We start from the raw sequence: 27984 nt of genomic DNA on the forward strand, positions 1-27984 counted from the left end.
CTAAAAACTTAATCTTTGATCACATTTATCACACATAAATAAGGCTAAGATTGCTGGTTTCTTGAGATTTGCTTAGCTTGGACTTTTCATTGTTTTAAGTTAACAAATCTCCACATTTACTAAACAGACACTAATTTTTATTCATCGGTCCAAATACATTTTATAAACTATGTACTAGATTAATGCATGATTGCTTACATAACCACATCTGCTTGTCTACTATACACAAATGCTTCTAAAAATGTCTAAAAACTCATTGCATTACTAATGTAATTGCCTGTTTCGTTTACAAGATATATTTTCTGCTATATATTATTACTTTTATATATATATATATAAGTCTGATAGAACCACCTTCTACTATAATCTCTGCACACATGCACACTGAAATCAGAGAAATATCTCATGGACTGTATTATTCCTCAAAGAAAAATGTTATTTATTTTTAAATGGGACATAAATTGTTCTTTTTTTCCTGTCTAGTTAGTATGTCTTGTGTTGTTTACTAAGTCCTGTATACCTGAATTTCATTCCAAAGTATTCAGGTTATAAGGAGAAATGACAATAAACCCACGTGATATCCCACTCATAGTGCATCCAGTAGCATACCAAAGTACAATACTAAGACAAATGACTTTGTACTCAGATCTCGTGAGCGAGTGGAATTTTTTCTTCAAACATTTGTCCAAGCTAATTAAAATATCCTGTGTGATCACCTCATTGAACATTCCTGAGGAATAAGATAATTAGCCAGTTAGTCAAACAGTCTTAGATAAAGCAGAAGACTAATCTTTCGATTGTGAATGATTAAATATGTGTCCACTTTTAAACATCTGTTTCTTAAGACAAAAAACACAAGGTTCTTGGACACTCTTGTTGTGCATGTGGGATGACAAGCTTTTTATTATTATTATTATTATTATTATTATTATTATTTATAATAATAAGTGCTTTTCTATGACATACTGCCCTGAAGCACCTTTAAGCAGCTGAAAAGTGAATGAAATGTTGCCAAATATTACACAAATATGTCTAACTTAAATATTGTTGTCACCGTGGAGCCACTGAAATACACTCCTCACTGCTGTGACTAAGATGAAGTGCTGTGTTTCAAATGAAGATGGTCAACAATAAATAAAGACTCTTATCCAGAGCGATTCACATTTTATCAGTTTACACAACTAAACAATTGAGGGCCTTGCTCAGGGGCCCACCTGGGCTTGATGGACCAGGGATTTGAACTTACAACCTTCTAAACAATAGCCTAATGCCTTAATCACTAAGCTAGCCACAAACCCACCCACCACCCCACCACACCACACAACACCACACACACACACACACACACACACACACACACACACACACACACACACACACACACACACACACACACACACACAATATTTGATATGCAGGTTCTAATGGTTGGAAATTGCACAGAGCTTAAATATATCCATGTGACATGAAATAAACATTTTCCAGCAGGAGAAGGAAAGTCAACCATTAGATCATGTCAATTAAGAACACATTACAGGCTGTCCTAATTGCAAGTATAAACACACAGACATTCTGAAGCCCAAGCACTCAGACACACTTCGATGACTGCATACTAAAGACTATTATCTAAGACACTATCAAAATACTGAACTAAAATACTCAACTAATTAATGAATTTCAGCTGTTAAATTTCAGTAATAGACTGAATAATAGTAAATAATGGTCCCTAAGGGGTCCAGTCATTATTCTAAGAATGGGGATTTTGTTGTTGCTGTTGTTGTTGTTGTTGTTGTTGCTGTTCCATTATAGAATTACTTTTTTTGTGCTTAATATTTTCAGGGGAAATATCTTGCAGGGAATTTCTGAAAGAGTTAGTGAGCATTTTTGCTGAGGCTTCATACATAATTAATAATGTTACTACACAATAGCATTGTCTAGATATTACTTCATACCCTGTTTCCCACCCAAATGCTTGCCGTTTTGCTGCACTGTATGCTTTGCACTTCAATGGAGAGCTATGCCTCATTTGTGTGCTGCATTATGGTTGCAGAGCAAGTCAGACAAGAGCGTCAGACACGAGGAAGGTTTGAATTTGCTGTTACAAAGTAAATGTCAAAAAGCCACACGAGCTGATAGTAGCATGCTGCCATGAAATGAATATAAAATACTTGGTAACCTCTGTGAAAATCCATGGCTAGCATAGCAAATTATGGGTTAGTTATGGGTTACTAAAGATAAATATCAAAATTGTGCAAAAACATTAATGGGATATGACTCTTCATTTCCTGTTTCGGCTACAGTGATCAAAGAATATACAGTATATAAGTTAATTGCACTTGTTATATAATTCCAAAGGTGTTCAGTGGGGTTAATGTCACGGCTCTGTTCAGGCCTCTCGGGATCTTTCACTTCGGCCTCCACAGCTCACTTTGTGCACAGGAATATTGTCATTTTAAAACTTAATTTAAGTGAAGGGAAACTGTAATTCTGTGAGTATTTTTTAATACTAAAATATAAATATAAACTATACATTTTTTAACTTCAGTATAAAAGGAAAAACCTTCAACTTTCAGAACTGGTATCTGTCATGATGTTGAGAAGAGCTGGTTGGTGGGTGGGAACTTACAGGTAACCAAAGTGAGAAGAAATGGGAGGAAATACAGTCATGTGGTTAGTTGCCCAAATAAAGGTGTTACACGGTTGAACCCTTTTTACCAGCACACTGGTGTTGAATTCTGCCCATGGAATGGAAATCAACTTGTCTGACATTTTCAATCAGTATAAATAATTTCATTATTTTATAACCTCAGGTATAATATAACATAAGTCAGGACACCGTTGGCTTTCAGTGTGAGAAGATAACACCTTCAAATTCTAGATGGTTATAAACACGGTTCTTCTTAGAGAGATGAAATGGGTTTGATTTCACCATTTATTTTGAAATAGTAGTGTGAAAATTAAAAAACACAAATTCTTATGAAAAAATACAAACACAAAGCTTTGGGTGTTTCCTTTCATATGAGCTTCACATTAACCTCCACTGTAAAGTGTGACATGACATAGAAATATGATGCTGAACATGGGCAACACAAAACTGGCATAAATTCAGAGCAATAAGAAGAAAATAAAATCAGCATCAAGGTAATTTGCATTGCTGCTTGGACCCCTAATATTTCTAATTATTGTTTTTAACTATCAAAGCCATTTTAATGGTATCACTAATAGCAGCATATAAAAGCAAAAGCAGGAAAGTCTGAAAGTAAACCCCAGAAGAAACACATACCTTCATCAAATGTATAGGGCGACACAGTGTGGCCACTTTTAAGAACTGCATTTTATATTTATTTTGCAAATTCCATAGAACAATCTTACAGCAACAATGTGAAATGGGAAAAAACATAATACATTTTAGATATTTATCCTGATCCAACTTTTTTTTTTACATTTTTAAATAAATGTTATGTTATAAAATGTAATAAAATGTTATGCTATTTTTATGTTAATTTTAAATGTCATTTAGTTTTATGTCATTTTAAATTACTTTCAATTAAATCAAAGTAGTTTAATATGCTTTTAAGTAACAGGTTATTTTGCTTTCAGCTGAATTCATTTATTCATTTATTTTTCATAAAGTCTTAAATTCTTATTGTAATAACTCTGAGGTGTGGATATACAGAACTCTGCTCAGAGTGAAAGTGCTGTTTTGGTGTTTTTTTCCAAAGCAGATATAACACACACACACACACACACACACACACACACACACACACACACACACACACACACACACACACACACACACACACACAGAAGACTAATTCTAGACCAGCATCCTAAAAACACAGTGTTCACATTTTCAACAATACTCATCACAACAAGTAAGTAAAAATAACTGCAGGAAATATGGGTTTCTCAGGTACTTTTAATTGCTAGCTAATTGAGAATGAATACTTTTAATTAACTAGCTAATTCAGAATTCGTTTAAAAATGAGGCTGCTACTCAATGGGTTTGGCTCAATGCAGCGGCATCTCTAAGCTGTTACCAACATCATCATAGTCATCACTGTCACCAGCGTCATGTGAAAATGGCTCAAGGTCTGCACACACAGGAGAGTAAATGGGGGAATCTTCTCCACCACTTGGGTCCATACTCTCACCAGTCACTAAAGAGAAACACAGAATGTAAATAATATAGATAAAATATCTAGAATAAAGAAACATACTCCTTAATAATGTTTCTTTTATACTCCTTTTATTTTTGTTGATATCAGTTATTTTAAAATTTTTATTATATAAAGTTGGTATTATTCATGGGACCCAGAAAATGTTTTTTAAAATGATGTCTTGCTTTCCTAAGAACCTTTTGACTGATGGATCTTTAATCTTATTTTTTTCCACCATAGATTTTTTACATTATTGTACCACCGTCTTTGTGATAGAAAATTACTATTCAATTTATTATGGCAAGAACAAAAAATGTTACAGAATTATGTGAAATGATAGAAATGACAAAGGAGTTTCTAGGAATTTTTTTTTTTTAAAGTTATTTTTGAGAACGTTTTCTGGAACATGTGTAATTCTGATCACTTTCACATGTGTTCGAAGTGATACGTGATATCATGATTCAATGCCCATTTCATTCCAGTACAAATGCTAAACCTCCGATAAATACGTGATGATAGAATAAAATCATGTAAAAACAAAAATAAATAAATAAATAAAGTATGTTACAGGCCATGACTGTAATAATGTTACCTGATGGGTTCATGAAGTCCTGAGTGTCGTATACGTTGGGAACTGGTGAGACAACAACAAATAAAAATATAATATGGATTTTTACAGGTATCAAAGCTGCTTATTTTTATTATATTGATGTCTGAAGCATACTTCCATGCTGCAGGTCACTCAGGTGATTCTCCGAATACAGATCTGCTGTTTTGTGGCCTGTATTTTCATAATATTCTCCAGAAGAGGTGCTGGATGTTTCAAATGAGTCGGCTAGAAGGAGAAAAGGAGGTAAAGACTGGGGTAAGGTAATGCATACTGTACGAATGCATTAATCATTAAAATATGTTTATGTTAGTGACTAATGGCTGATAATGAAATACTCCTGTGTTTTTCAACTACTTCGGTAGCCATTGTGTGACAGAATTTAACTGTGGAAAAAAAAAACAGAATTTAACTAATTTAACTGAGTAATTTGACAAAAGTTCTGTCTGCAAAACAAGTCACTGGTTCTCTGTAATTCATCTCATTCTAATACATTATCATTGTATATTAACAACTTTCATAAGTAGGTGGATGGTTGCTCAGAACACAAACATGTCATATGGTTATAATTGTTGATATGGTTGATAAGTCTCTGGTTTCGGTGTTTTTATCACAGTTTGTAACAGTTAATTACTAACTTTGAGAAAATGAGAAAGAGAGGCTGGTGCTGCTATAATATATCTGTCATGGATAAAAAAAATATATTTTGCTTTTTAACAAAAAAAGACTGAACTTTTATTGATTAAATTGTTAGAAATGGCAAGTCACAGAAATATAAGATGAATAAATACTGCTGGATGTAGTGTTAAATCTATCTATAAATAATACAGTAAGCAAAATTTCCCCTGGGGACAAAAATGACTTTTTAATTTATGTGTTTTTAAATATTTATTGAAAGAATTCAACAATTAATCTTTGGCTACCTGTGAAAAATAAATTACAGGGAAATGTGTTGAAATTCCTGTCCATATGTTACAGATATAGAAATAGAATTAATTAGAAATTAAGGTTTTAAACAATTAGTATTTTGTTAGGATTAGTTAGTAGAACATTTAATAAAAAGCAGGCACCAAAAATGTTTACTTACCGCTAGGAGTTGCAGAGATGCGCTGAAATTCTGCCATGGGGACTTGCAGGTGTCCTTGCACTGCAGCAACTGTGTCTAAACATGAACAGCAATACAACATGTTTCCTTGTGTTATTTTATTAGTTAAAGGATAATAAGAACATATATTTCATATTTTAGAACATATATTTCTGCATTTCCTGAAATAAAAATGAAATTATACGTTTCATGCCATTTCTGACAAACAACTGAAAACATAATATATTTCACTACAATATGGATATTTGAAAAAGTTTTCTTCAATTTTTTTCTCAAATGGTTCTGTAACAACTTTCAGCCTGCCTAAAGATCTCTGAAACATCTCTATGATTTTCACAAACCAGCAAAATGCCAGTTTTCAGTTTCAACTTAAGCATGCTTGCAGTTTGCATGTCATTTCTTCTCCCACTGAATTTTCTTGCATAATTAAATTTGAAGGTCTCAAATGACTGCATGGGTAAGAGATAAAATCAGGTGCTTTCCATTGAGTAATCATGTGTTGTATGACCCCCAAAAACAAAGGCAGGAAGAAGCAGAATAAAAAAAAGTAGGTTTCAGTTGTCGCAAAGTGTTACTCTATTTCGACATGTTTTTCTCATAATGATATATGATGTCGGTGTTTATAATGCTGAATAGAAACATTCCACCAAACAAAATATAGAGGAACATAAGTTAACATAAGTTATCTTACCATAACTGCTGTATTCATACATTATAGTAAGCTTTTTGCTGACACAAAGGTATACTGCACGTGTAAAAGTCAAATCTTGACTTACCCTCCTCAGTCACAAGCTGTAAATTTGGACCCCTCATAACAGGAGCTCGACCGTCTGCATTGTTCCGCATAGAATCTGCAATGGAGGGGAATTCATAAACTCAGGAATGAACTGGTGACCCTTAATCTTGAACTTTCGCACCAAAATGAAAAACACCGGAATGAAACACTATAGTTTGTGAGCCTCTGATTTTCACACCCATATGTGGTTCTTCCCCCAAACAAATGTGTAGAGTGTCTTTGAATGTCTGCGAATACCAATCATGTTCCAGCATGACAATGTCCCTGTGCATCTGTGACCATGAAGACATGGTTTTGACAAGAAAAACCTTCCCAGAAGAGTGGATGATATTAAAAGAGCAAAGGCGAACTAAATCAGGAATGGGATATTTAAAGCACACATATATGGGTGTGATGGTCAGCTGTCCATAAACCGTAATTTGCATTTAAATCTACAACATATTTAATAGAGGGTGATAAAAATGAGTGAATAATAACATAATATTCAATAAAAAACAAATTAATCAAATAGCATTCTATAAAATATGCATGTTTGTCCAGTTACATGAAGTGTACAAGATAACATGGAATTAAATGGTGATATTTTTTAAGCAGTTGCATTTTCCCACCAAACCATTAAATCATTGGTCATTTTTAAAACCATGTCCTGTTGCAATCTTGGTTGGTTTTTTTTTTCAGTCTGAAATCTAAAGAATTGGGAGAATTGAGTCTCAGTTTAAGTAGATGAATCATTTGGGCTGCAAATGTCCTTGTGCGTCTACTCATGGTGTTAATAGCAATCAGAATATGCACACTCGCTCTTGGTTAGGACATATATAAGAGGAGAATGTTGGGTCTAACTCAAGTAAGTGAGGGAGCCAGTGAAAGGAATCTGTTGAGGAAGTGTTGACTTGGAGATTATTGTTTTTTATGGAGCTTTTTTTACAGTACTGTTTATTGTATGATTGCTTCATGTTGTTCTTGGTTTAAACTCACTGCGGAAGGTGGACAAGGATATATCACGGTTTAGGCAGCTGTCATTGGCTTCATAGTCTGTATCATATGAAGCACTCTCAACACTACTCTGAGTCCACATTTGTGGTGGAATTAATGGGGCTGTAGAAAAAAGCACACATTAACTCATCATTGTTCTGTGCAAAAACAAATATCTCGGCTTCAATTCAGATGTTGTGTACACTGACCAGAGTTGCTGTCATTGTTGGTGACTTTAACAAGGTGCGTAGAATTTCTATAGTTATTCTCTTCAGTTTCTGCATTGGTTTGTAGATTTGAATATGCCTGCTGAACTTGAAAAGCTGTGGGAGACAGTAAACCTGCTATGAGAGTAGCCTACTCTTTTAGCAAACACTATTAAAGGCTATAAGACATCATAGAAACATCCCGAAAAGGAAATAAACAACATGCAGGTCCTCGAGACATGCTATATTTATAAACGTATGATCACCAACCATCATAGAGTGGCTGAACATGCTTGGAGGAGAGCATAATCTGGCATATTCTGTATACACAAGCTAGCAAACATCAGCAAATGGGTAATATAATTCCATCTATTGCACCGTCAGAACAGTGCTAATTATGTTCTCTAATAACAAAGTGCAAGAAAATATCTTAAGCCTATGTATGGGACTTTAATGTAGTATGCTCACACTACTCATTTGCATAGTCACTTCACACTGATTAAGTTTTTGAAGGCATAAACTTTCTCAAAGTCATTTGTCCTTTACAAGGTTTACATCAGACAATAAGTTGAAAATTTGAATTTAAATGCATGTTTTGCCTACCTTTTTTTCTCCTTTTTGCACAGCAACACGTGATGATATTTGAGAGAATTACAATAAAAAGAATGCAAGATAGTATCATGCAGCCCAGAAATTCAGGAGACCAGGACACTGTGGATGCCGCTGTAGGGGTTTGTACTTAGAAAAGAGAAAGAATATGTATGTAACATAGACTAAACTGGCTTTATTTGATTACAGATAAATATTTATGTGTTATATTAGATATCAGCATGTTGTGATATGCTTTGCTTGAATACAAAGACTTATGGCCCATAGAAATGTTGAAAAATGATACTTACTTGTTGTTACCATGGTCTTAGCTACATTTGGAGTGGTAGGTTCAGGCATTCCAAGAGAGTCTGGAAGAGATTAAGTTAATAAAATATATTTTTATATACTCGGGCATGTGTACAAAAAGCTCTAAAAAACACCACTACACCACATTTTATTTTTTAAGCACTGCAAAATTCTGTTGAAGATGACCAAAAAGGTTAAAGCAATCATTCCTTCAATTATTTATTCATCTTCATTAACCTGAGTAGGGTCATGGGGGGTCAGATGCCAGAAAACCTTGACATAAGGTGCAGAAATAGTCTTATTACATATTTACACCACACAATCGGGGACAGACATGTTTTTGGGAGATGAGGGAAAATCAGAGAACCCAGACAAAAAACATATGAACTTCATGAACACTGAGAGAATGCAGAAGTCTACAGAGACAGTAACTACTAACCAACCCTTTGGATATGAGGCAGCAACTCTAGCTAATGTAAAACAATACTGCTCAGGAAAAAAAGCCAGTCAAATGCATTTTTTGTTATATACAAAAAAAAATTGTCCGTGATTACTTACGGTTACAAATCAGTCCTGCAGCATTTGGGTCTGGGCATAGATTTCTTTTAGATGCATCAATCTCATAACAATCCCACAAGGTTAGGTATTTGAAACACTGGTAATACCAACGGGTATTGTTTGTATGCTTGAAGGGTGGCTCAAATGCTGTGTATTGTTTTGGGCTTCCACAGCCCAACATTTCACAAGCCATGGATGCCTCTTCCTTGTCCCAGCATTCTTCACACACCGTCCCCCACGTACCGTTTCGATGGATTTCCACTCTGCCTGAACACTGGTCCAGTCCACCAGTGAGTCTCAGAGCCTTATATTCTTTACATGGCAACAGAAAAAAAAAGTACATCTGATTTATATATAAAGCTCAAAAGTACACTAGTGATGGTGTCATTTTAATTAAATAGGAGGCATACTGAACTCTAGAACGACAACACTCATGATTTCAGCATTCGTAATGCAGAGATAATGTCTGACAGGGTTGTGCAAAGACAAAACAAGCTCTGTGGTTTTACATTGGATGGCCCATACAAGTGCTCCAGAGCTGCAGTTCATGACAATTATCATGACTCCAGGAAAAACATTGATGAATCAGCTTGAGCAAACCTGGTTTGTAATGACCAATCAGAAGTTTAGCATGTTCGTCTACAAAGTTTGGCGTCCGATTTGACATTATTTTGCATAGAAGCCATTGAAGCGTAATCTCGACATGAAGTATTCTAAGGCCTTGAGACATACCTGAACACACCACTCCAGCATCTTCTTTATGTCCACAGTCATGACCCTCCCTCACTGAAGGACATTCCCACAGGCTCCTCTCCTTCCCTGTGCAGTTCAGCTCATCCATGAGAATGGGACCTTTACCATTGGTATAGGGACCATCCTGCCCATTAATTGTAAGTGCATATCCACAGTTCAGCTGAGCACAGACAACATCTGCATCCTGTTTATCCCACTCATCATCACACACCGTGCCCCATTGTCCGGCGTTCCACACCTCCACGCGTCCAGCACACTTATGGCTACCTCCTGACAATCTGACCATGTGGTTACCTGCAGTAACAGATGCAAGTCCTTTAACCTACAATCTGTTCTTTCTTTTTTCATCTTTAGTAGAATAGGATGTATAGGCATCATATCCAAATTTAAAAATTTCCACAAAAAACTTACCACACATGACTTCAGACAATATTAAGCAGTCATTTCTATCTACGGTGGAACAGTTCCGTAAATAGGAATTTTGGTAGATGCAATCAGTTAGACAAGTGCTGTTGGTTGGTGCTTTTGTGCCATTCTGTGGAAAGGCTTTTCCACAGTTAAAGTTCTGACATATTTCATCAGACAATCTGAGCATGGACTCCTGGGTAAGAATGACTGCTGATTTAGGTGTTGGAGACTTTACATTCCAGCGGCAGGAGTGAGGTGTTGGGGTTATGTAAGGAGCATCTGGAGGAAATAATGTTAGTATATTATAAATATAAATAGATTCAATATCTCAACCATATTCAAGAGCATAATTGTCTATTGCCATAAAGGTAAATAACAACTCATTGGAGAACCATATAACTGTGTCTGGTGTCAGTCTCGATGAAGACAAGGCGATAAGTAAGAAAGAAAACATGATGGGGTGGTGTGAAAACCCCTCTGATATAAAAAAAAAATAGTAAATAATAATAATAATAATAATAATAATAATAATAATAATAATAGCACATTCTGAAGAGTTTCATAATTTATAACCAAGTTAATGAGTGGCGCATCTATTAAATATTCTGTAGTATCATCATCATAGATTCCCAGATAAGTAAATAATTTGTTGAATTTTACCTCATTATAAGATATATAAGAAGACGCTGTTAGCTTTCATTTTTGTAATGTAACATAGAAACACTTGTGATTTGTTGTGCTTCATTTAAAAAAATAAACATTGAATGTGAATACTTTTATATAAAAATATTTTTTTTTTTAAAATGGGAACATTATAAATCAATTTTAAGCCAATATTTATTAAAAAATTATTAAAAATTATAAAAATAATTTATCAGCCCTAGATTAAAATATCGGCCCTAAATGCTACCAAGGACACACCTACGTTATGTAGAATCGACTTTGGTTATACAGGACACTATCATTAGCAGCAGCTACTATAGGTGTCTTTGTGTTTTAGAAGCACTTAGTAATGACATTTTACAATGTTAACAGATATTATAGCTGCTTTATACATATTCATTAATATATATAAAGGTAATAATTAATTATAAATAAACAGTACATGGTATAATCATAGATTAATTATTAATAGAGTTATTATTGTTATTGTATTATAATACAATAATGTATTATTGTTATTATTATTATTATTATTATTATTATTATTATTATTATTATTATTATTATTATTATTATTTACACTCCATGGGGATTTTTTTTATTTATTTATTCTGCAGGTTTAAAAGACACCAGTGTTTTTATAAATGATAAATCCCAGAATAAAAAGATCAATATCAAGTCTTACCACAAACAACCTCGGACAGAATGCTGCAGTCTGTATTATAAACCTTTGTACAATTGATCAGTTCGCTGTTGTAATAGCTGCAGCCGGTGAGACAGCTCGTATTTCCATGTGCAGTGCTCATGTTTAACTTGTGGACTTTACCACAGCCGAGGGCCTGACAGATCTGAGTAGCAAGTGGAGACAGGGACTGCGTCGTGAAAATAGGCAAACTCTGATTTTCGCCAGCAGAGACCACAGCCCAGGAGCACGGAGTGGAGGCCTGATTTATGAACATCTTAGCTGCCGAAAGAACAAAGAATAAAGTAGCTGAAAGATCATGAGGTGTGAAGTTACGATACTAAAGACGGGTTTGACCAAAATATGTGATAGGAACATATTGTTCAGTAATATATATGGCAACAGTTTTATCCTCTGTTCAAATGTCATTTATTCTACTTGGTTTCACAAAGTTAAATTAGGTTACAGGGATAAAAACCTACCAAGTCAGTAATATTAAAGCTTTCTGTCTAGTTTGTGGTTGAGTAACGATCAGTTACTCAACTCAACAAAGCAAACAAAAGCAGATTATAATTCTTGAAATATTAATATATCAATATTACCTTTGGAAATAATACAAAAATATTTTTTTAATAATACTATTAAGCTATTTTCCAATAAAATCTCATCTGTGGTATCACCGATCTAACCAAATATATTTGCAAATTTATACAAAAGTTACAAATAGTATTACAAATGTATATGGTTTCATATTAATTATTAGTTCTAATCATCGTTATAGTTATTATATTTATATTAAAGTCATTTGTAGCAGTCACAGACCCTGTATAGTGTTTCACACTATATTTTCAGTACGTTTAGTAAGGAAGTGAATAGTTTTAGCCAGTTATTTATACATAAGATTAAATAAGGCCATATTTTTAACTTAAAACTGATGCACACATTTGACGAAAATTACAATCTATGTTATTATAATAAGGCATCATGTGGTTTTTTTTAAATTCTTCTGTGGAGATCTTGTTGACTAAAGATTTTGACAGAATTAAAGTCCATCAGAATCAGAAGACACTTCAATTGTTAATGAACTATGTGATTGAAGACACATAGACATGTAGCCAGATGTTTCTTGTTGAGATTAAAACTGTAGTCATCTAACATAAAACCATGCATACAAATGCATATGCCACAAAATGAGCACACAGAAACAGATACAGACACAGATGACACAATAACACTGGTGCATTGGATGATTTGTAATCATCTTAGATATATTCAGGGTCTACTTCCGTCTTGTACAATCACATTTACTCTAATTGCATCTTCACATGATGATCTATGTTACTCTCTATACAGTGAAATGTTGATGTTGCCTTGTGTCGCTGTTGATGTGTCGCTGCTTTTAACAAAAAAGGTTACTGGGGAAATGTAATTGCACCTGCAACTCATCAGAGAATGCATCTCTACACCACAACGTCAGCCCACATCCTGTCACATCCTGCAATATGTATCCCATTGTGAGCAACAGTGCACTGAATGCAATGAAAATATATATAGGCTAAAGTTTACTTCAAGTCATGTTTAGCTGCATGCTCTAACCAGAAAATACCATGCATGTTACAACTGACCTACAGTGAATTTGGAAGCTACAGTAGGGGTGTTTGTATGCATAATGATCAATAATTCAATAATTCAAGTCAAACTGTGACTCAAACCTATGAAATCTAAAACATTTTAAATATGATTTGTCGTAATCAGAATGTATCAGATTCCATAATATGAGGCCAGGTGGTATCATTTGCATAGTAATGTGTGTACAGCAGAACATTTTCAAGCCTAAATAATACCCACAAAACACATGCTTTTTGGCCACTACTGACGTAAGCCAGACCACATTTACACCACCTTTCCAACCACTGGACTAAATGTTAGTCCTGAACATATGGTTTACAATAAGAGTCTAACAGTCTAACAGTCAGAAACATATCATTCATTTCCAATCACTTTAAAAATTTTGAAAGTGATTGAAAGAGATAAGAGATAATAGAGCTAAAGCCTATAATAGCTATAGAGGAGAATTTTTATGTCTCCATATATATATATATATATATATATATATATATATATATATATATATATATATATATATATATATATATATATATATATGTATATACGTATATATATACGTATATACGTATACGTATATACGTATATATATACATACGTATATACATATATATATATATATATATATATATATATATATATATATATATATATATATATATATATATATATATATATATATATATATTCTGTATCATAATATATATACACGGAATGAAAGTCTTTCTTCTCACATAAATAAAGTAAAAGTGTAAGATCTACGTATTATAAAGTAAAAAGTAATAATTGCAGGTATTTTTTTTTTTAAAAATTAGACTAATAATATGATTAGCTGTGTATTTCAGAAAAGTAACAATTCTGTAAAGTCTAATTAATAAGGATGAAAAACATTATTAAAAAATACAAGAAGTACAAAAGGACTTTGTTCATTGGAAAAGAAAAACGAAGACATGAACAATGGCGACATTAATGATTATCTTGTTATAAACATTAATGTCCGCTTTGTGCATTGGAAAAGGAAAACGAAGACATGAACAATGGCAACATTAATGATTATCTTGTTATAAACATTAATGAAATTGATTAAAACTATTTCACTAAATTATACATACAGATTATAAAATAAAGAACAAACCTCGACAGAGGACTAGAGCCTGAAGCACCATGAGGATGTTGAAAACCTCCATTTTCAATAAAGGTGGGCGCAGACTTTACTCCTTTAAACAGAACATATCATGACTGAGTGAAGACAAAGGTAAAATGAAAGGCAGTGATATCAATCTCCTCCTCGTTTTCATATAATGTCAAGTGAGGTAACATTAGTGCTACCACACAGTAAAGTTTGAACACAGCTACTTGAAGCTTTTTTTTATAATCATCTATCACACACTGCATAAATCAATCGTCTATTTCTATAATTATTTTATCTCCACAAAAATGGGAGGTCAGTGGTGGCTCGGGGTTCAAGGCCAAGCCAAGCTGCCACTGCTGGGCCCTTGAGCAAGGCCCTCAACCCTCCCTGCTGCCCCTGCACTTTGACCCAAACCTTCTCAATTGAGGCATGTGAAGAAAAGAATTCCACTGTTCTGTAATGTATATGTGGCGATAATAAAGGCTTCTATGCCCCCCCCCCGTTCTGTTCTGTTAAAAGGGTAAAATTAAGTGTTTTGTATCACTTGATATGACTTATATATTTGAAACTTTAAAATAAAAGTGAAATTTTCTCAAAATAGTTCTTCAAATACAGGTAAGATATATTAATACTCGTACATTCCTTTTAAAACTCTCACCAGTGCTAGAAAGTGGTAACAAGGTATCTGCAGGAATTGCCATAACATCTATAATGCTCTTTTTTTGTCACATATATAACAGCACAGAGAAATACTTCACATATCCCATCTTAGGAAGTCGGGGTCAGTGCACAGGGTCGGTCATGATGTATCACTGTCAAACCTTAAACAGCAATGCCTAGTATAATATTCAGTATTAAAATAGTTATGGTGCAGGTGTATAAAAACTTATTATTATTATTATTATTATTATTATTATTATTATTATTATTATTATTATTATGCATCTTGAGTAACACTCATACCCGAAGACCTTGCTGTTTTATATGTAACTGTACAAAATCATAATATCAGAATGATACAAGTATCTATAACTGATGGGTCTGATGGGAAATGAGCCTAATGTGAGCGAATTATTTATCTGCTTGAACCATTATGGCAAAAAAAAAATAAACAGGTAAAAAAAATTTTAAAGGACAAGTACTTGTCTCTTTAGGAGGCATTATCTCATCATTAATAAGCTGTAAAAAAAAAACATTCATTTTGTGAAGATCTGTTGTAACAAACTGTAATTACATGTGAAGTGCTCAGTTGTATCCATAGCACGCTAGAGGGCACTATTGTGCTTCTGTGCTGTTAAATTGTTCAGAAATAGATCTAAAATCACCTGAGACCTATTCTAGATTCTTAGGATAAAATGATATTATTGTTGTAAATATGCTAATGCTGACAATGATGATGATGATGATGATTCTTACTAACATAATAGTAGTAACAGAAATAGTTATAGTAATAGCAGTGGCAGCTTGTCCATAGGTACACATATAAAAAAAGTCAAAAATAAATAAATAAATACATTTTAATTCAATTAAAAATATATATACATGAAGAGAGAGAGAGAGAGAGAGAGAGAGAGAGAGAGAGAGAGAGAGAGAGAGAGAGAGAGAGAGAGAGAGAGAGAGATTCTGTCGGACAACAACAGGTTCAAATGATTTCATGGGTATACAAACTGGACAGTAGCCACAGGTTCTTTATTTTCTAAAAATTAACTTGTATAAATATTATGCTGTTATCTAGCTACATGTATTATTCATTACTCAGAGATCTCTAAAACTTGTCAAACCACTATAACATCACATGCATTCAGAAGTAGCATATTTGCTAAGGCTTTAGCTCAAAACATAAACCATTTATAATTCACATTAAATGACCAGCAAAATAAATTATTTTTTATCAAGAAAGTATTAACGATATGTACTAATTCATATTTAGTTATTGCTGCATACTTACCAAATTGCAAGCTGAATTACTTACATCTGCTATATTTAATAGACTAGTCTATATCGCTGTAACATCAACTGTTTTGCTTCCACTTTTTATCCTCTTATTTCCTCTATTTCTCAACTTCCTAAGAAGCATGTACTTTCCACATGTTTGTCACCATACTCTCTATTCCCTAAAAACAATAGGAAAAACTTTCTATGTATTAATTAAATATGTGTAATATTATATGTGTATTAAATATGTCAATTCATAGAGCTGACACAGTACACAGTGATATGAAACAACATTTCTCTAGGACCATGGTGCTACATAAAACAACACAGATCCAAGAACTTAAGTCCCAACCACATAAAGTGCAACATGTGCAACTTGTGGAAATTTACTGTGAAAAACAGCAATGTGGTGTGCAAAAACAGCAGTTGTGTCAGGGCAACAAGATGTCTATTCTCATCAAATCCAGACTCAGATCCAGATAACATAAAAGGGCGTTTATTAGGGAAAAATAACAAATAGCTAGAAACACTAGGGATGAACAAAGCAACTGAGATAAAACAGAAACAAGGATGCTCAGTGCTCAGGATGCTCTCAATGGTCCCTCTGTAGAATGTGAACTATTGTAACTATTGTAGAATACTGTAGAATGTGAACTATTGTCTTCTATGTATGCTGGCTCATTGTTCTTGCTGATGTGACCCACCACAGTCATGGCGTCGGCAAACTTGATTATGTGGTTCAAGCTGTGCATTGCTACACAGTCATGAGCTAGCAGAGTGAACAGAAGGGGACTGAGCACACAGCCCTGTGTGGGCCCAGTGCTCAGTGCTGTGGTGCTCGGGATGCTGTACCCAAACCGGACTGACTGAGGTCTACCAGTCAGGAAGTCCAGGATCCAGTTGCAGAGGGAGGTGTTCAGTCCTATCAGACTCAGCTTCTCAGTCAGTTGTTGAGGGATGATTGTGTTGAATGCTGAACTTAAGTCTAGACAGAGTACCTGGAAATTGGGGGAAAGGATAGTCTTCCATGTTTTTCTGCGCCTCAAACCGAGCATAGAAGTCATTCAGTGCATCTGGTAAAGTTGTCCTGTAGTTCGTGAAAACCTGGCTACCCTCAAACATGTGCCGGGTGTCTCTGCTGTCCAGAAAGTGGCTGTGGATTCTCTGGGCGTATGCGAGCAGTGCAAACACTTTTGCGGTCATCCACAGATTATGTTTGCAGCGTATGGTAATGCAGCATCTTGGAGATGGTCACATCATGAATGCACTTGCTGATGTATGAATGCAGTTGGCTAATTTCTTATTAAACCAAATTTTTCAATTGTGGCATTTCAGGAGTTATGTTAGTGTTATTGATTAGGTTTGTGCCCCAGACAAATAATAGCAGGTCAGTTATGGACAACTACTGTGTTACAGTCACTAATCGCTTGCCTAGAAAATGTATAAAAGTTTTACTTAATAAAATAACAAAATGGTGATTTCATAATTGAGGTAACATTTGTGTCCCATTGATACTACATTTAAAATTATGTATGAAAAGGTAAAATATATTTAAATTATTCATGTCCTTAGAATATTAATTAACCATGTGTAATCAGAAGACAGAAATTTTGCCCAACACTTTACCATGAAATATAATCATACAGATACTGATAAAATCTTAATTGCAAATTAATGTGCAAATCTATTTATATCATGCTTCAAACATCCTTGAGTCATCCATTATACATTATGAATAATGAACATTTTCGTTTCCCACAAGACATTCAACCCCGTTAAATATATTAAATATTCCACAAGGCACACAAGATTGCTGGATGCTTGATATCCAATCTTTGAGTATTTGCTAAAACACAAACCCTGTTAGTTTGGATCTGTCTCAGGAAAGATTTCCTGCTTTTAGTTTGAGACATGTCCCTACTGCCTTTCGAAGTTTGCCCATGCTCACTGCACCTTTGAGGCCTGCATTGGCTTCCTCTGGCACTTCAAGCATCTACAACCACTGACACTTTTTTGCAGATAGCTGTTCTGCAAATGCTTCCTTTCCCATTGCCTTCACTAGCTCTTTCAACTGGGATATTTCAGCTTCTAAGACTTTCATAGACCTTATTAGCTCCTTAGTGACACTAAGAGTGTATTGTTGACCGAGTTGTCTAATTTATATCTTGCCATATCCCAACAGTTCTAAAGGAGTCTCTTGTCGACCTGAAATATCCCAGAAAAACCTATTCTAGAAATATATTATCATCTAGCAATGCAGAGTTAAAGTGCCAATATGTGCTTTTTGGTTTGACCAAACTCAAAATAAAAACACATTGTACCATGCAATGGTCCGAAAAAGCCATTAGAGTGATAAAACACTTTTTGCAAATATTTAGATGGTGTTTGAGGACATAGAATCTATAACCTCGCTGCGTACCCACACACCCCGAAAAACAATCAAAAACCAAACAAACAGATACTCCTCTCCACTACCACCTTGTATAGTTTCGCAAAGTTTATTAAAAAAACTAATCTTTCAAATGCAGGTGTTGGCGCACATACACAAATAAAAACAAAATTGTGCACATCAACAACCGCTTTCAATTTCAGGAATACTGCAGGAATACAATATCTGCTTTCTTCTGTAAAAGTACCTCATATAGCTCTGCTCTTTTTTACAATCCCTATCTCCATTTAGATTTAAGGTGGCTATCTGGACTTCGCTCATTATGAGTGAGACAAGGGTTAAATATCATCTAAACTTTACCTTTACCCTCCCTTACCTTTTTCATTGTTCATTTCAGTAATGAGTCTCCTCACAATTTTCTTCAGTCAGAACACTTCCTTGTTTGTAAAACAACCCTCTGGCATTAGACACTTTGCCTTCTTAATGAATTGATTTAGGTCAGGAAAATATTCAGTGACCTGACTCCTCTTCTGTTCTTGGTTGACCTTAAAAACCTTTTAATGTCCTCTGCATTATAACTGCCCAAACACTCTGCCTGTGATAAAGAGACACTGGAGACAGTCATCTCACTTTCACTATCATATTCTTCACTTTCAGCTACGTCCTCCTTTTAACCAGTTATGTGGTCGCCCCCTATTTTCATGATTTTCGCCTACATGACATACCCACCTAAAAAGTGGCACAGCTCGCACATACTTTGACACTGTGTGCCTGATTTCATTGGAAAGAAGACAATCTCTAGTTTCTGATGCAAGTGTCAGGGTGATTCTAGACCTTACTGACACAGAGTTACAGAGGCTAGAATGGAGGGTTTTTATTTCCGTCATAGTCGTTTACCTGACAAACCGATTAAATACATTGCTGTAAAACATGTTGGGTCATAGCCACTCATAGCACATAACTCAGGGTCACATGTCTTAGTTTTCACCAGAAAAAGTTTGAAGTCAAAAGACTCAAAAATGGATTTTATATGAATGTTTTTCTACAGACATGTCTGTTGGTTTATGTTTTGCTTGTTTATTTGTTTACTGTGTAACTTTGTATAAAAAGACTGCATGCTGAAATTGAAAGGCCTATAACATAGGGAACCCCTCTGCCTAGACACCTAATGTGAAAAACAGGCCTGAAACCTGACACCCTGAGGCGAGAGTGAGAAAAGTTCGAGAATTGCGCAATAAAAGCTCTTCTCACACCCCTACCAGGCAACCCTCTCCTACCATGTGTCATGTTGCATCTCGTTGGAATCTTCTCCTTATTGGCTATAGAGCTGTACCGGTCCCGTAGCTGCGTATCTCTGCACCACGGGCACCGATTGGCACAAAAGTGTAGTTTTATAAGCCTCCAATGAGAAGTGAGAGGCGAAAGAATGGACGGAAGTGAACTACTGTTTACAGTTTTCGGTCAGAAACGTAATTATTGTGAGGCGAGCAAAGCGTTTTGTATTAAAAGGCTTGTATATTACATTTCGTTTGACTCTTGGGGATATATGAAAATTATTTGTTTTGGAAAATATTACCCCAGTGAAGAATTTATATGTAAGTAAAGAAATCGAACTAGCGCCGCCTAGTTCAGGTGACTACCAACTTGATTAGATTTTTATGACTGCTATAAATAATATTATGCTTTGTGTGTGGGATTAATGGAATCATGAGAGTCTAAGCTTTCAAACAATATATATATATATATATATATATATATATATATATATATATATATATATATATATATATATATATATATATAAAACCTTGTATTTAGAGGATTTAATGCTTAAAAGTTACAATGAAGTTGATGCAACCTCATCATGTTGTATGTTGTCACCATACAAACTTGTATGGTGGCAACATACAAGTTTGGGACGACGTGTATGCGGAAATTCAGCGTTATCTTTTACAATCATGTATACAAATCGCCTATACAACTCACACGACGCTCCGCCCACTCACTCACACCTGCGCAGAGAGAGAGAGAGAGAGAGAGAGAGAGAGAGAGAGAGAGAGAGAGAGAGAGAGAGAGAGAGACTTTATTGTCATATCAAACATATATAGCTGTTGCAGTACCAGGGTGCTACATAAAACAATGACAGGGCTAAGGACTTAGTAAGTTAGTCCTAGCCACATAAAGTGCAACTGTGGTGCAACCTGGTGCAAACGGTGCAGAACAAGACAAACTCTTGCTCAGACAAGACAATGCAGGACAAAAGACAGTGCAAACAAAAACTACAAGACAATACAGAAAAAGACAATAAATAGAAACAGCGCAGACCGGTGTATATACTGTATGTTTAAACAATATTGCGTGTGCAGTAATACTGGAATTAACAGTGTTATAGCAGCAGTTACATGAGGTTTTGTAAAGGATTGTGCAAAACAGCAAACGACCGAAATGTGAGACAGCATGTGCGAAGAGCAAAAACAGTGTGCAAAACAGCATAAACAGTTTTATGGATGTATACTGGAAGTGTGTGTATTTGGTGTAGGTCTGTGCAGTCCATACAGTGCGTGTGGTGTGTTGTGCTCAGAACAGCTCAGTTCAGTTATTAAGGAGTCTGGTGGCTTGTGGAAAGAACCAAGAAAAAAAAGGGGGGGGGGTCGACATTACGATAAAATAAAATCTGTTTTTGGCCTCATTTCCATGTTTTCTATCGCTAACTTCTTCCACATGGAGCTCGAATGACTCCAGTGTTTGTTTACATTCCCCACAAAAAGCACGTGTCCATAGCGTATCGCAATTTCATTGGTCAAAGCAGATCAAAACCACGCCTCTTGTTCTCTAATCATTGGCTCGTGCACTGAAAACCTCACCCACGTGTTCTCTGTTACTTTAACTCCTCCTAATACGGAAACGACAGCAGATAAGTTTTAGCAACGCGTACGTGAATATATATTTACGTTTTTATTACAGTATAGTATAGTTATAGTTAATATTATAGTTGTATTTTGTATTTGATCGGATGTCGAATATATGAGATAAAAAAATTCAAAAACTTTCGCATTGTTTAAAGGAGTGTTGTGTAAATAATGATGTTAGAATTTGTCTGAAGAATTTAAGTCAGAACAAGTTATCACTTAACGCATGCTGTAAACCAGAACGCTTAGTCACGTGGTCTCATGTGTGCGCGTGGGCCTGATAAAATGTAAATATTGTCGCGGGACCGGACATGCGCATGCGCAGTAGAGACAAAGTGCCTCCCTGTATATAAAGTCTTGGCGCCGGCGCGAGTTGTTCACTACACGTCAAACTGCACCAAAAGGTAGGAAGTCTAATTATGCACCATCAAGCTAACACTATAAAATATTTACACTTTATATTTCTGCTAAATGTCTTTAAACGCGTGTTTGCTGAGAATGTAAAAGGTTTCGTATCAGTATTTAGCACGAACATGCTAATTTAGCTACTAAGCTAACGAGCTACAATTCGGAACTAATATTGTAGTGTTTTTGTGCCCGGATTGCAAAATAAAAACATGCACATTTATTTTTATATATGTGTGAATAACCATAATGTTAAATAAGAAAAAAAAAAAGTTGGTTTAAAGTTTAAATCGTGAAAGTAATGCAGCTAAATAAGCCTGCTGAAGATTTGGAGGGACGATATGAATAGGCGGTGGGAAACTAATGCATACTTATAATAAATAAGCACTTAAAGTGTTTTTTAATGCATTTTTACAGCCATACTTTAGATCTCCTATGGAGCACGTTTGTATATTTAATGTATATTTAATAATATAAACCGCTTCCTGTGGTCCCGCTTTATTTGCGCCACCGGCTTCATTTTGGCGCGTACTAACTTTCAAAACAGCAAAATAAATTACTAAACTATTTCTCATACTCACTTTAAAGTGGTCAGAAAATACCACGAAGATGTTCACATATCGCACAACTCACTAATAATGTGGGTTATTTCATTACAAAAGTGTAAATGTTAAGTTTAGATGCTAATGTGTCTCTTGCTATTGTTCCCTAAAGCTAACTTGACTTCATCCAGCTAATGAACTTTATTAGTCTGAGTTTGGATTAAAATGAATGTTTTTCACTCTTTCTTTCTTTCAGCAACCCCAGAATCAACATCATTACACCCTGATATACAGCATAATGCCCAGACGGAGGTAAGAAAAGGCTTGTAAAGCTTGTTAATGCTGTGTAATATGCTACAGTATGTGTGTCTGAATCTCTCCACCTTCCTGCTTTGTAGTAGACGCCTTCAAGCTAGAAACAAAAATGGAGCCACCCACAAGAGACAAGATAAGAGAGCAAAAAGTAAAAAGGAGGTTTGTACACTGTTTAATACTTTAATTTACTTTAGTTATATTGAGTTATTGATTGTTGCTCTTAAACAACTTATTCGTGTTTACAGCAATGCAACAGGAAGAAAGCCCTGACCAAAATGATAAATGGTGAAACTCAGGTATGTTCCAAAATCTCAATTTGGAATAAAACCACAACTGTGATCAGACAATCTGGTTAGTTATTTGTTATTTGTCGCCTGGTGGTCACCTTGCCAGGGATTGATCTGCATGGTCAGCCAGTGTCTTATGGGATTGTTGTGTATGAAGCCGCTCAGAGACTGTCGTGCCTCCTTTTGAACCAATGTTGTCAGTCAGTTGTCTGGTCTGGTCTTTATCAGCAATCGGATCTGCGCTGAATTCCGAGTTTACAGTGACCCGTTGGTTCCTCAGGAGCTCTATTTTAATCACTATTATAAGGACATTACTTACATTTACACTATTTACTTTAGAGTGTCTCCCAAATGAGGATGGGTTCCCTTCTGAGCCTGGTTCCTCTCAAGGATTCTTCCTCAAATCATCTCAGGGAGATTTTCCTTGCCGCCGTCACCTTCGGCTTGCAAATTAGGGATTGATATATAGTATCATAAATTTTAAGTTAATCTTTTTAAAATTAATTTGAAACTTTTTAACTGTATATATATTTTTTCATCCCTTATTTCCTATAATTATTATTATTATTATTCTCTATTTATTTATTTTTCTCTCTCTTCTGTTTCCATACCTCTGTAAAGCTGCTTTGTGACAATGGGAAATTGTTAAAAGTGCTCTAGAATTGAATTGAATTGATTTTTTTTTTTTTTATGTGCTTCATATTTTCTACATTTTGATCGTTACTCTTATCTATCTCTTTATCATTACAGAACCTCAAGTGGGCTCAAGAGGGAACATGCAATGGTGAAGTCATAATTGAAACCCCTATGGATGGAAATCAAGATACATTTGATCAGCCAGGCTTGTTTCACTGTTCTAGACCATCTCCTTTTCCCCGACTCAGGTCAGCCCTTACACTACATCTTGGTTTACATCATGGATATGACACCGGTGTGGGTAGAAAGTGTCACAATCCGAGTCTCAAACCATGTCTCAGTCTAGACAGAACTAATGTTCTTGTTGGTTGACTTTAGACTAAAGTGATCTGCTGTGATGTCACCATGACAAACTGCCTAAACTGTCGAGATGATTAAAACGGTTTGAAGAACAGTTGTGTGTAATTTGCATGCAAACGCTCCAGAAAGCTTATCAAGACCCAAAGTTTGATTACATAAGTGCATGATAATAGGCTTATTAACCTCTAAATTTTTTTTATTTTTTTATTTTTTTGCGGTTGCAGCATGCTGTTAATCTTTCTTTAATGATCATTCAACCAAATTTCTCCAATCACAAGTCAGCTGTAGGCTAGAAAACCAGAACAGAGATACGGTTCAACCAGATACAGTTTAAAAATGTGGTCAATAAAAATGCACATAAAATAAATAAATAAATCTTTATTGCTGTATTTTGTGCATTTGCTCTAACAGTTAATTTTCTTTCTTTTGCTCTTGTAGCTGGGGAAGTTCAGAGGATGTGTGGGTTAAGATGTTGAGCAAGGAGATTAAGTATAAGCACAGTAATACCTGTTTGGAGAGGCATCCGAGGCTCCAGCCCAAGATGAGAGCAGTTCTACTCGACTGGCTTATGGAGGTAAACATACTATAAATATTTCACATATTTTGTTGAGCCTTCAGTTTCCATTGGCAGTTCTGGACTTGCATTTCTTTCTCATAAATAAATGATGTTGATCGGAGGATCGGGGTTCAAGGCCCAGCTCAAGGGCCAAGCGGTCACTGCTAGGCCCTTGAGCAAGGCCCACAACCCTCCCTGCTCCAGGGGTGCTGTATCATAGCTGCCTCTGCACTCTGACCCCAACCTCCTGTTCTATTCTTCTATATCCTGTTCTATTTTGTTTTTACGGGGCTGGTCCCTCATGCTATATATGTGTGTATATACATAACAAGCTATCTGAGTCTGTTAAAGCAGTTTATTAGACCAGGGTTGAAAATTACATCACCGCGCACTTGTGTACATGCCACATACAATGACGTGCAATTTTTGCCTCCCTTTAGGTATGTGAGGCTTATCTGCTTCACAGACAGACATTCTACCTCGCACAGGACTTCTTTGACCGGTTCATGCTTACCCAAGACAACACGGAAAAGGAGCGGCTTCAGCTCATCGGCATCACTGCGCTCTTCATCGCTTCCAAAATCGAGGTAAAGACCATGCCAGAGAATACGTAACATGATAAGTTCTCTCTGTTTTAAGGAGAGGAATAAAGTCTAAACAATGCATGTTCTTTCAGGAAATTTATCCACCCAAACTCAAGGAGTTGGCCTACGTCACAGACGGTGCATGTCTCGAAGCGGAGATACTACAGATGGAGCTTATCATGTTAAAAGTATGTGTGCTGAGCTTATTCTCGTTCATCAGCCTATTTGTACAATAACAATACTGGATTTCTGTGAAAAGTGTCCTGTCAAATTTATGCATTTCATGTTCACGTCTTGAACAGGCATTAAACTGGGACTTGTATCCCGAAACTGTCGTTTCGTGGATGAAGCTTTACATACAGATGGCCTCGGTGTACGATTTCACTAATCTGCTCGTGCCACAGTTTTCTCAAGAGACGTACATACAGATTACACAGGTATGAACAGAGCACTTGGAAGACGGCGTGTTTACTTCATTCTTTAACATTTATAACAATTTATATAACTGTTGCTTTTCTCTCAGCTTTTAGATTTGTGCATCCTAGATATCCACTCACTGGAGTTTAAATACGGGGTGCTGGCTGCAGCTGCCTTTTGCCACTTCATATCTTTTGAAGTTGTGCAGACAGTCTCAGGTAAAAACAAATAGATTTCAAGTGCTTTCTTTTTTATTATTATTTTTTTAATCGGTGGAATTTCCAGAGTTGCATAAACTGAAGCTTAGGTGGTACTCAACATATCAACCCCACAGGGTTTTTCCCTATGAAACCATAATCTGTTTCAAAAAAGTCAAACTGATCCAAACACTTTCTGTTGTATAAATAAGACTCCCATTACAGTTTCTGTAGTACACGATCGTTTTGCCTTCGGACTTCCTTTCCCATGTTTCACTTTTGTGTCGCACAGAATGTTCACAGTAATACATGACATGTATTTATAGAAAAGTAATTAGAGTTACTTTATACCTTTTTTTTTTTTTTTTTTTCCCCTGCCCTTTTTCTTCTTGGTGCAGGTTTGAGCTGGGAGGCAGTAAAGAGCTGTGTGAACTGGATGGCTCCTTTTATAGAGACCATGATGGGTTATGAGAGCCCAAAGCTTAAAGATTTTGCTAAAGTGTCTTGTGAGGACCGACACAACATTCAGACCCACATCAGCTACCTGTCCATGCTGGTGAGTTACAGGGGAAAATAGACAAACTGGTTATTTTAGCAGTAGGTTTGTACTTTAACCCTGGGGTAAGAGAAGAATTTCATTCTGCTTGTGTATAACTAGAAACGTAATGGTGGTGATTTATTTCATGTTAATTTATAAAATTGTCATTTAAGACAATTCCGTGTGTGTGTGTGTATGTATGTGTGTATGTGTATATATGTGTATATATATATATATATATATATATATATATATATATATATATATATATATATATATATATATATATATATATATATATATATATGGCTTTAAGTGATGACAGTCATGTTGCTTATAAAATAAAAAAAAACTTTATTTAATACCAAAAAAGTAGTTTTACTTTTTAAATATTTAGATAAGAAAAAGTTTAAAAGCTACAAAATTCTACTCATCAGCTTCCATTCATATCACCCTGTTTATATAACACAATTGAGACATTTATTGTAACAATGCACTTTTGTTTTTAATAGAACGAAGCCCAGCAAAAACACACTATTTCCACAAGCGGCGTCTTTCCCCCTACACCACCGAGCAGTGCCGAGAAACCCAGCACACACTGAGGGATCAGTGCTGCAGTATGCAGACCCAATGCTTCTCTCTTCCCTACAGCTTAAAGCTACTGTACAAGGCTTCATTTACAGAGCAGCTGGGAGATTAATATATTGTATAATGTGAATAGGAAGGTTGATATTTAAAAAGAAAAGTTAAAAAAAAAAATTCCATGAACTGCATTTCGTCTAATTTCAAATCTGAAAGAAAAAAGAGCCTCAGCAAAGCATGTCCTCAGGGATTTTATTACTATCACTGTTCAGTATGATTTGTAAATAGATGTTTTATTACTTATGAAGCATAACTCACATATATTTGTAAACAACGTGACCCTGGAAGATTTTGGCTCTAAATCTAACGCTGGTTCATTACCGCTGTTTATATCCACATATAATGTGCAATATTCCATGCTATGTAACTAAAAATGACCTGTAAATGGTACTGTAAAAGAACCGTTTCAAATGGTTAAAAATATTATGTTTAAGTTTGATTGGATACCTGTGAATATTATTATTATTATTTCTGTCAGTCATACGTGCAGTATTGTACAGAATGAATCTATTTCAGCATGACTAATGCTATTGAAAATTATTTATGATTCTTACCCCAAAGTCCAAATTAGCAGAAGGTTAAACAGCATCTGGTAACAAAGTTCTTGATGTAATTAATTTTTTTAAATAAGTGTGTGTGAATATGGATATATTTTGATCATAGATCAAGTGTGTGTGTGTATATATGTGTAAAGGAAATCTACA

General features: G+C 35.2%; 2 protein-coding genes across 6 annotated transcripts; one reads left to right on the forward strand and one right to left on the reverse strand.

The window, feature by feature from the left end:
- Nucleotides 1-3312: 3312 nt before the first annotated feature.
- Nucleotides 3313-20237, reverse strand: LOC113661529 (antigen WC1.1-like). 3 transcript variants are annotated; one of them, XM_027175817.2, is made up of 15 exons: nucleotides 20170-20237; nucleotides 14572-14653; nucleotides 11814-12092; nucleotides 10469-10744; nucleotides 10037-10351; nucleotides 9305-9616; nucleotides 8749-8808; nucleotides 8453-8587; nucleotides 7853-7966; nucleotides 7647-7766; nucleotides 6652-6726; nucleotides 5858-5932; nucleotides 4888-4998; nucleotides 4756-4797; nucleotides 3313-4163 (listed from the first exon to the last, which is right to left on the reverse strand). In XM_027175817.2, the coding sequence occupies exons 2-15, from the start codon at nucleotides 14621-14623 to the stop codon at nucleotides 4015-4017; spliced, it is 2115 nt and encodes a 704-aa protein (XP_027031618.1). In that variant the 5' UTR covers nucleotides 14624-14653; nucleotides 20170-20237; the 3' UTR covers nucleotides 3313-4014. The 3 variants fall into 3 exon arrangements, with proteins under 3 accessions (XP_027031618.1, XP_027031617.1, XP_027031619.1); XM_027175816.2 differs by lacking the exon at nucleotides 20170-20237 and adding an exon at nucleotides 16517-16614; XM_027175818.2 differs by lacking the exons at nucleotides 7647-7766; nucleotides 20170-20237 and adding an exon at nucleotides 16517-16614.
- A 131-nt stretch (nucleotides 20238-20368) lies between these two features.
- Nucleotides 20369-27383, forward strand: LOC113661537 (G1/S-specific cyclin-E2-like). 3 transcript variants are annotated; one of them, XM_047807840.1, is made up of 12 exons: nucleotides 20369-20487; nucleotides 23005-23060; nucleotides 23147-23222; nucleotides 23309-23359; nucleotides 24101-24234; nucleotides 24785-24920; nucleotides 25343-25489; nucleotides 25579-25674; nucleotides 25789-25923; nucleotides 26010-26121; nucleotides 26499-26656; nucleotides 27151-27383. In XM_047807840.1, the coding sequence occupies exons 2-12, from the start codon at nucleotides 23047-23049 to the stop codon at nucleotides 27238-27240; spliced, it is 1149 nt and encodes a 382-aa protein (XP_047663796.1). In that variant the 5' UTR covers nucleotides 20369-20487; nucleotides 23005-23046; the 3' UTR covers nucleotides 27241-27383. The 3 variants fall into 3 exon arrangements, with proteins under 3 accessions (XP_047663796.1, XP_027031643.1, XP_027031642.1); XM_027175842.2 differs by lacking the exon at nucleotides 20369-20487 and adding an exon at nucleotides 21807-22205 and having other exon boundaries at nucleotides 23150-23222; XM_027175841.2 differs by lacking the exon at nucleotides 20369-20487 and adding an exon at nucleotides 21808-22205.
- The last annotated feature ends 601 nt before the right edge of the window (nucleotides 27384-27984 follow it).

This window comes from Tachysurus fulvidraco, chromosome 24, assembly GCF_022655615.1.
Source record: "Tachysurus fulvidraco isolate hzauxx_2018 chromosome 24, HZAU_PFXX_2.0, whole genome shotgun sequence".
NCBI classification, from domain to species: Eukaryota; Metazoa; Chordata; class Actinopteri; order Siluriformes; family Bagridae; genus Tachysurus; species Tachysurus fulvidraco.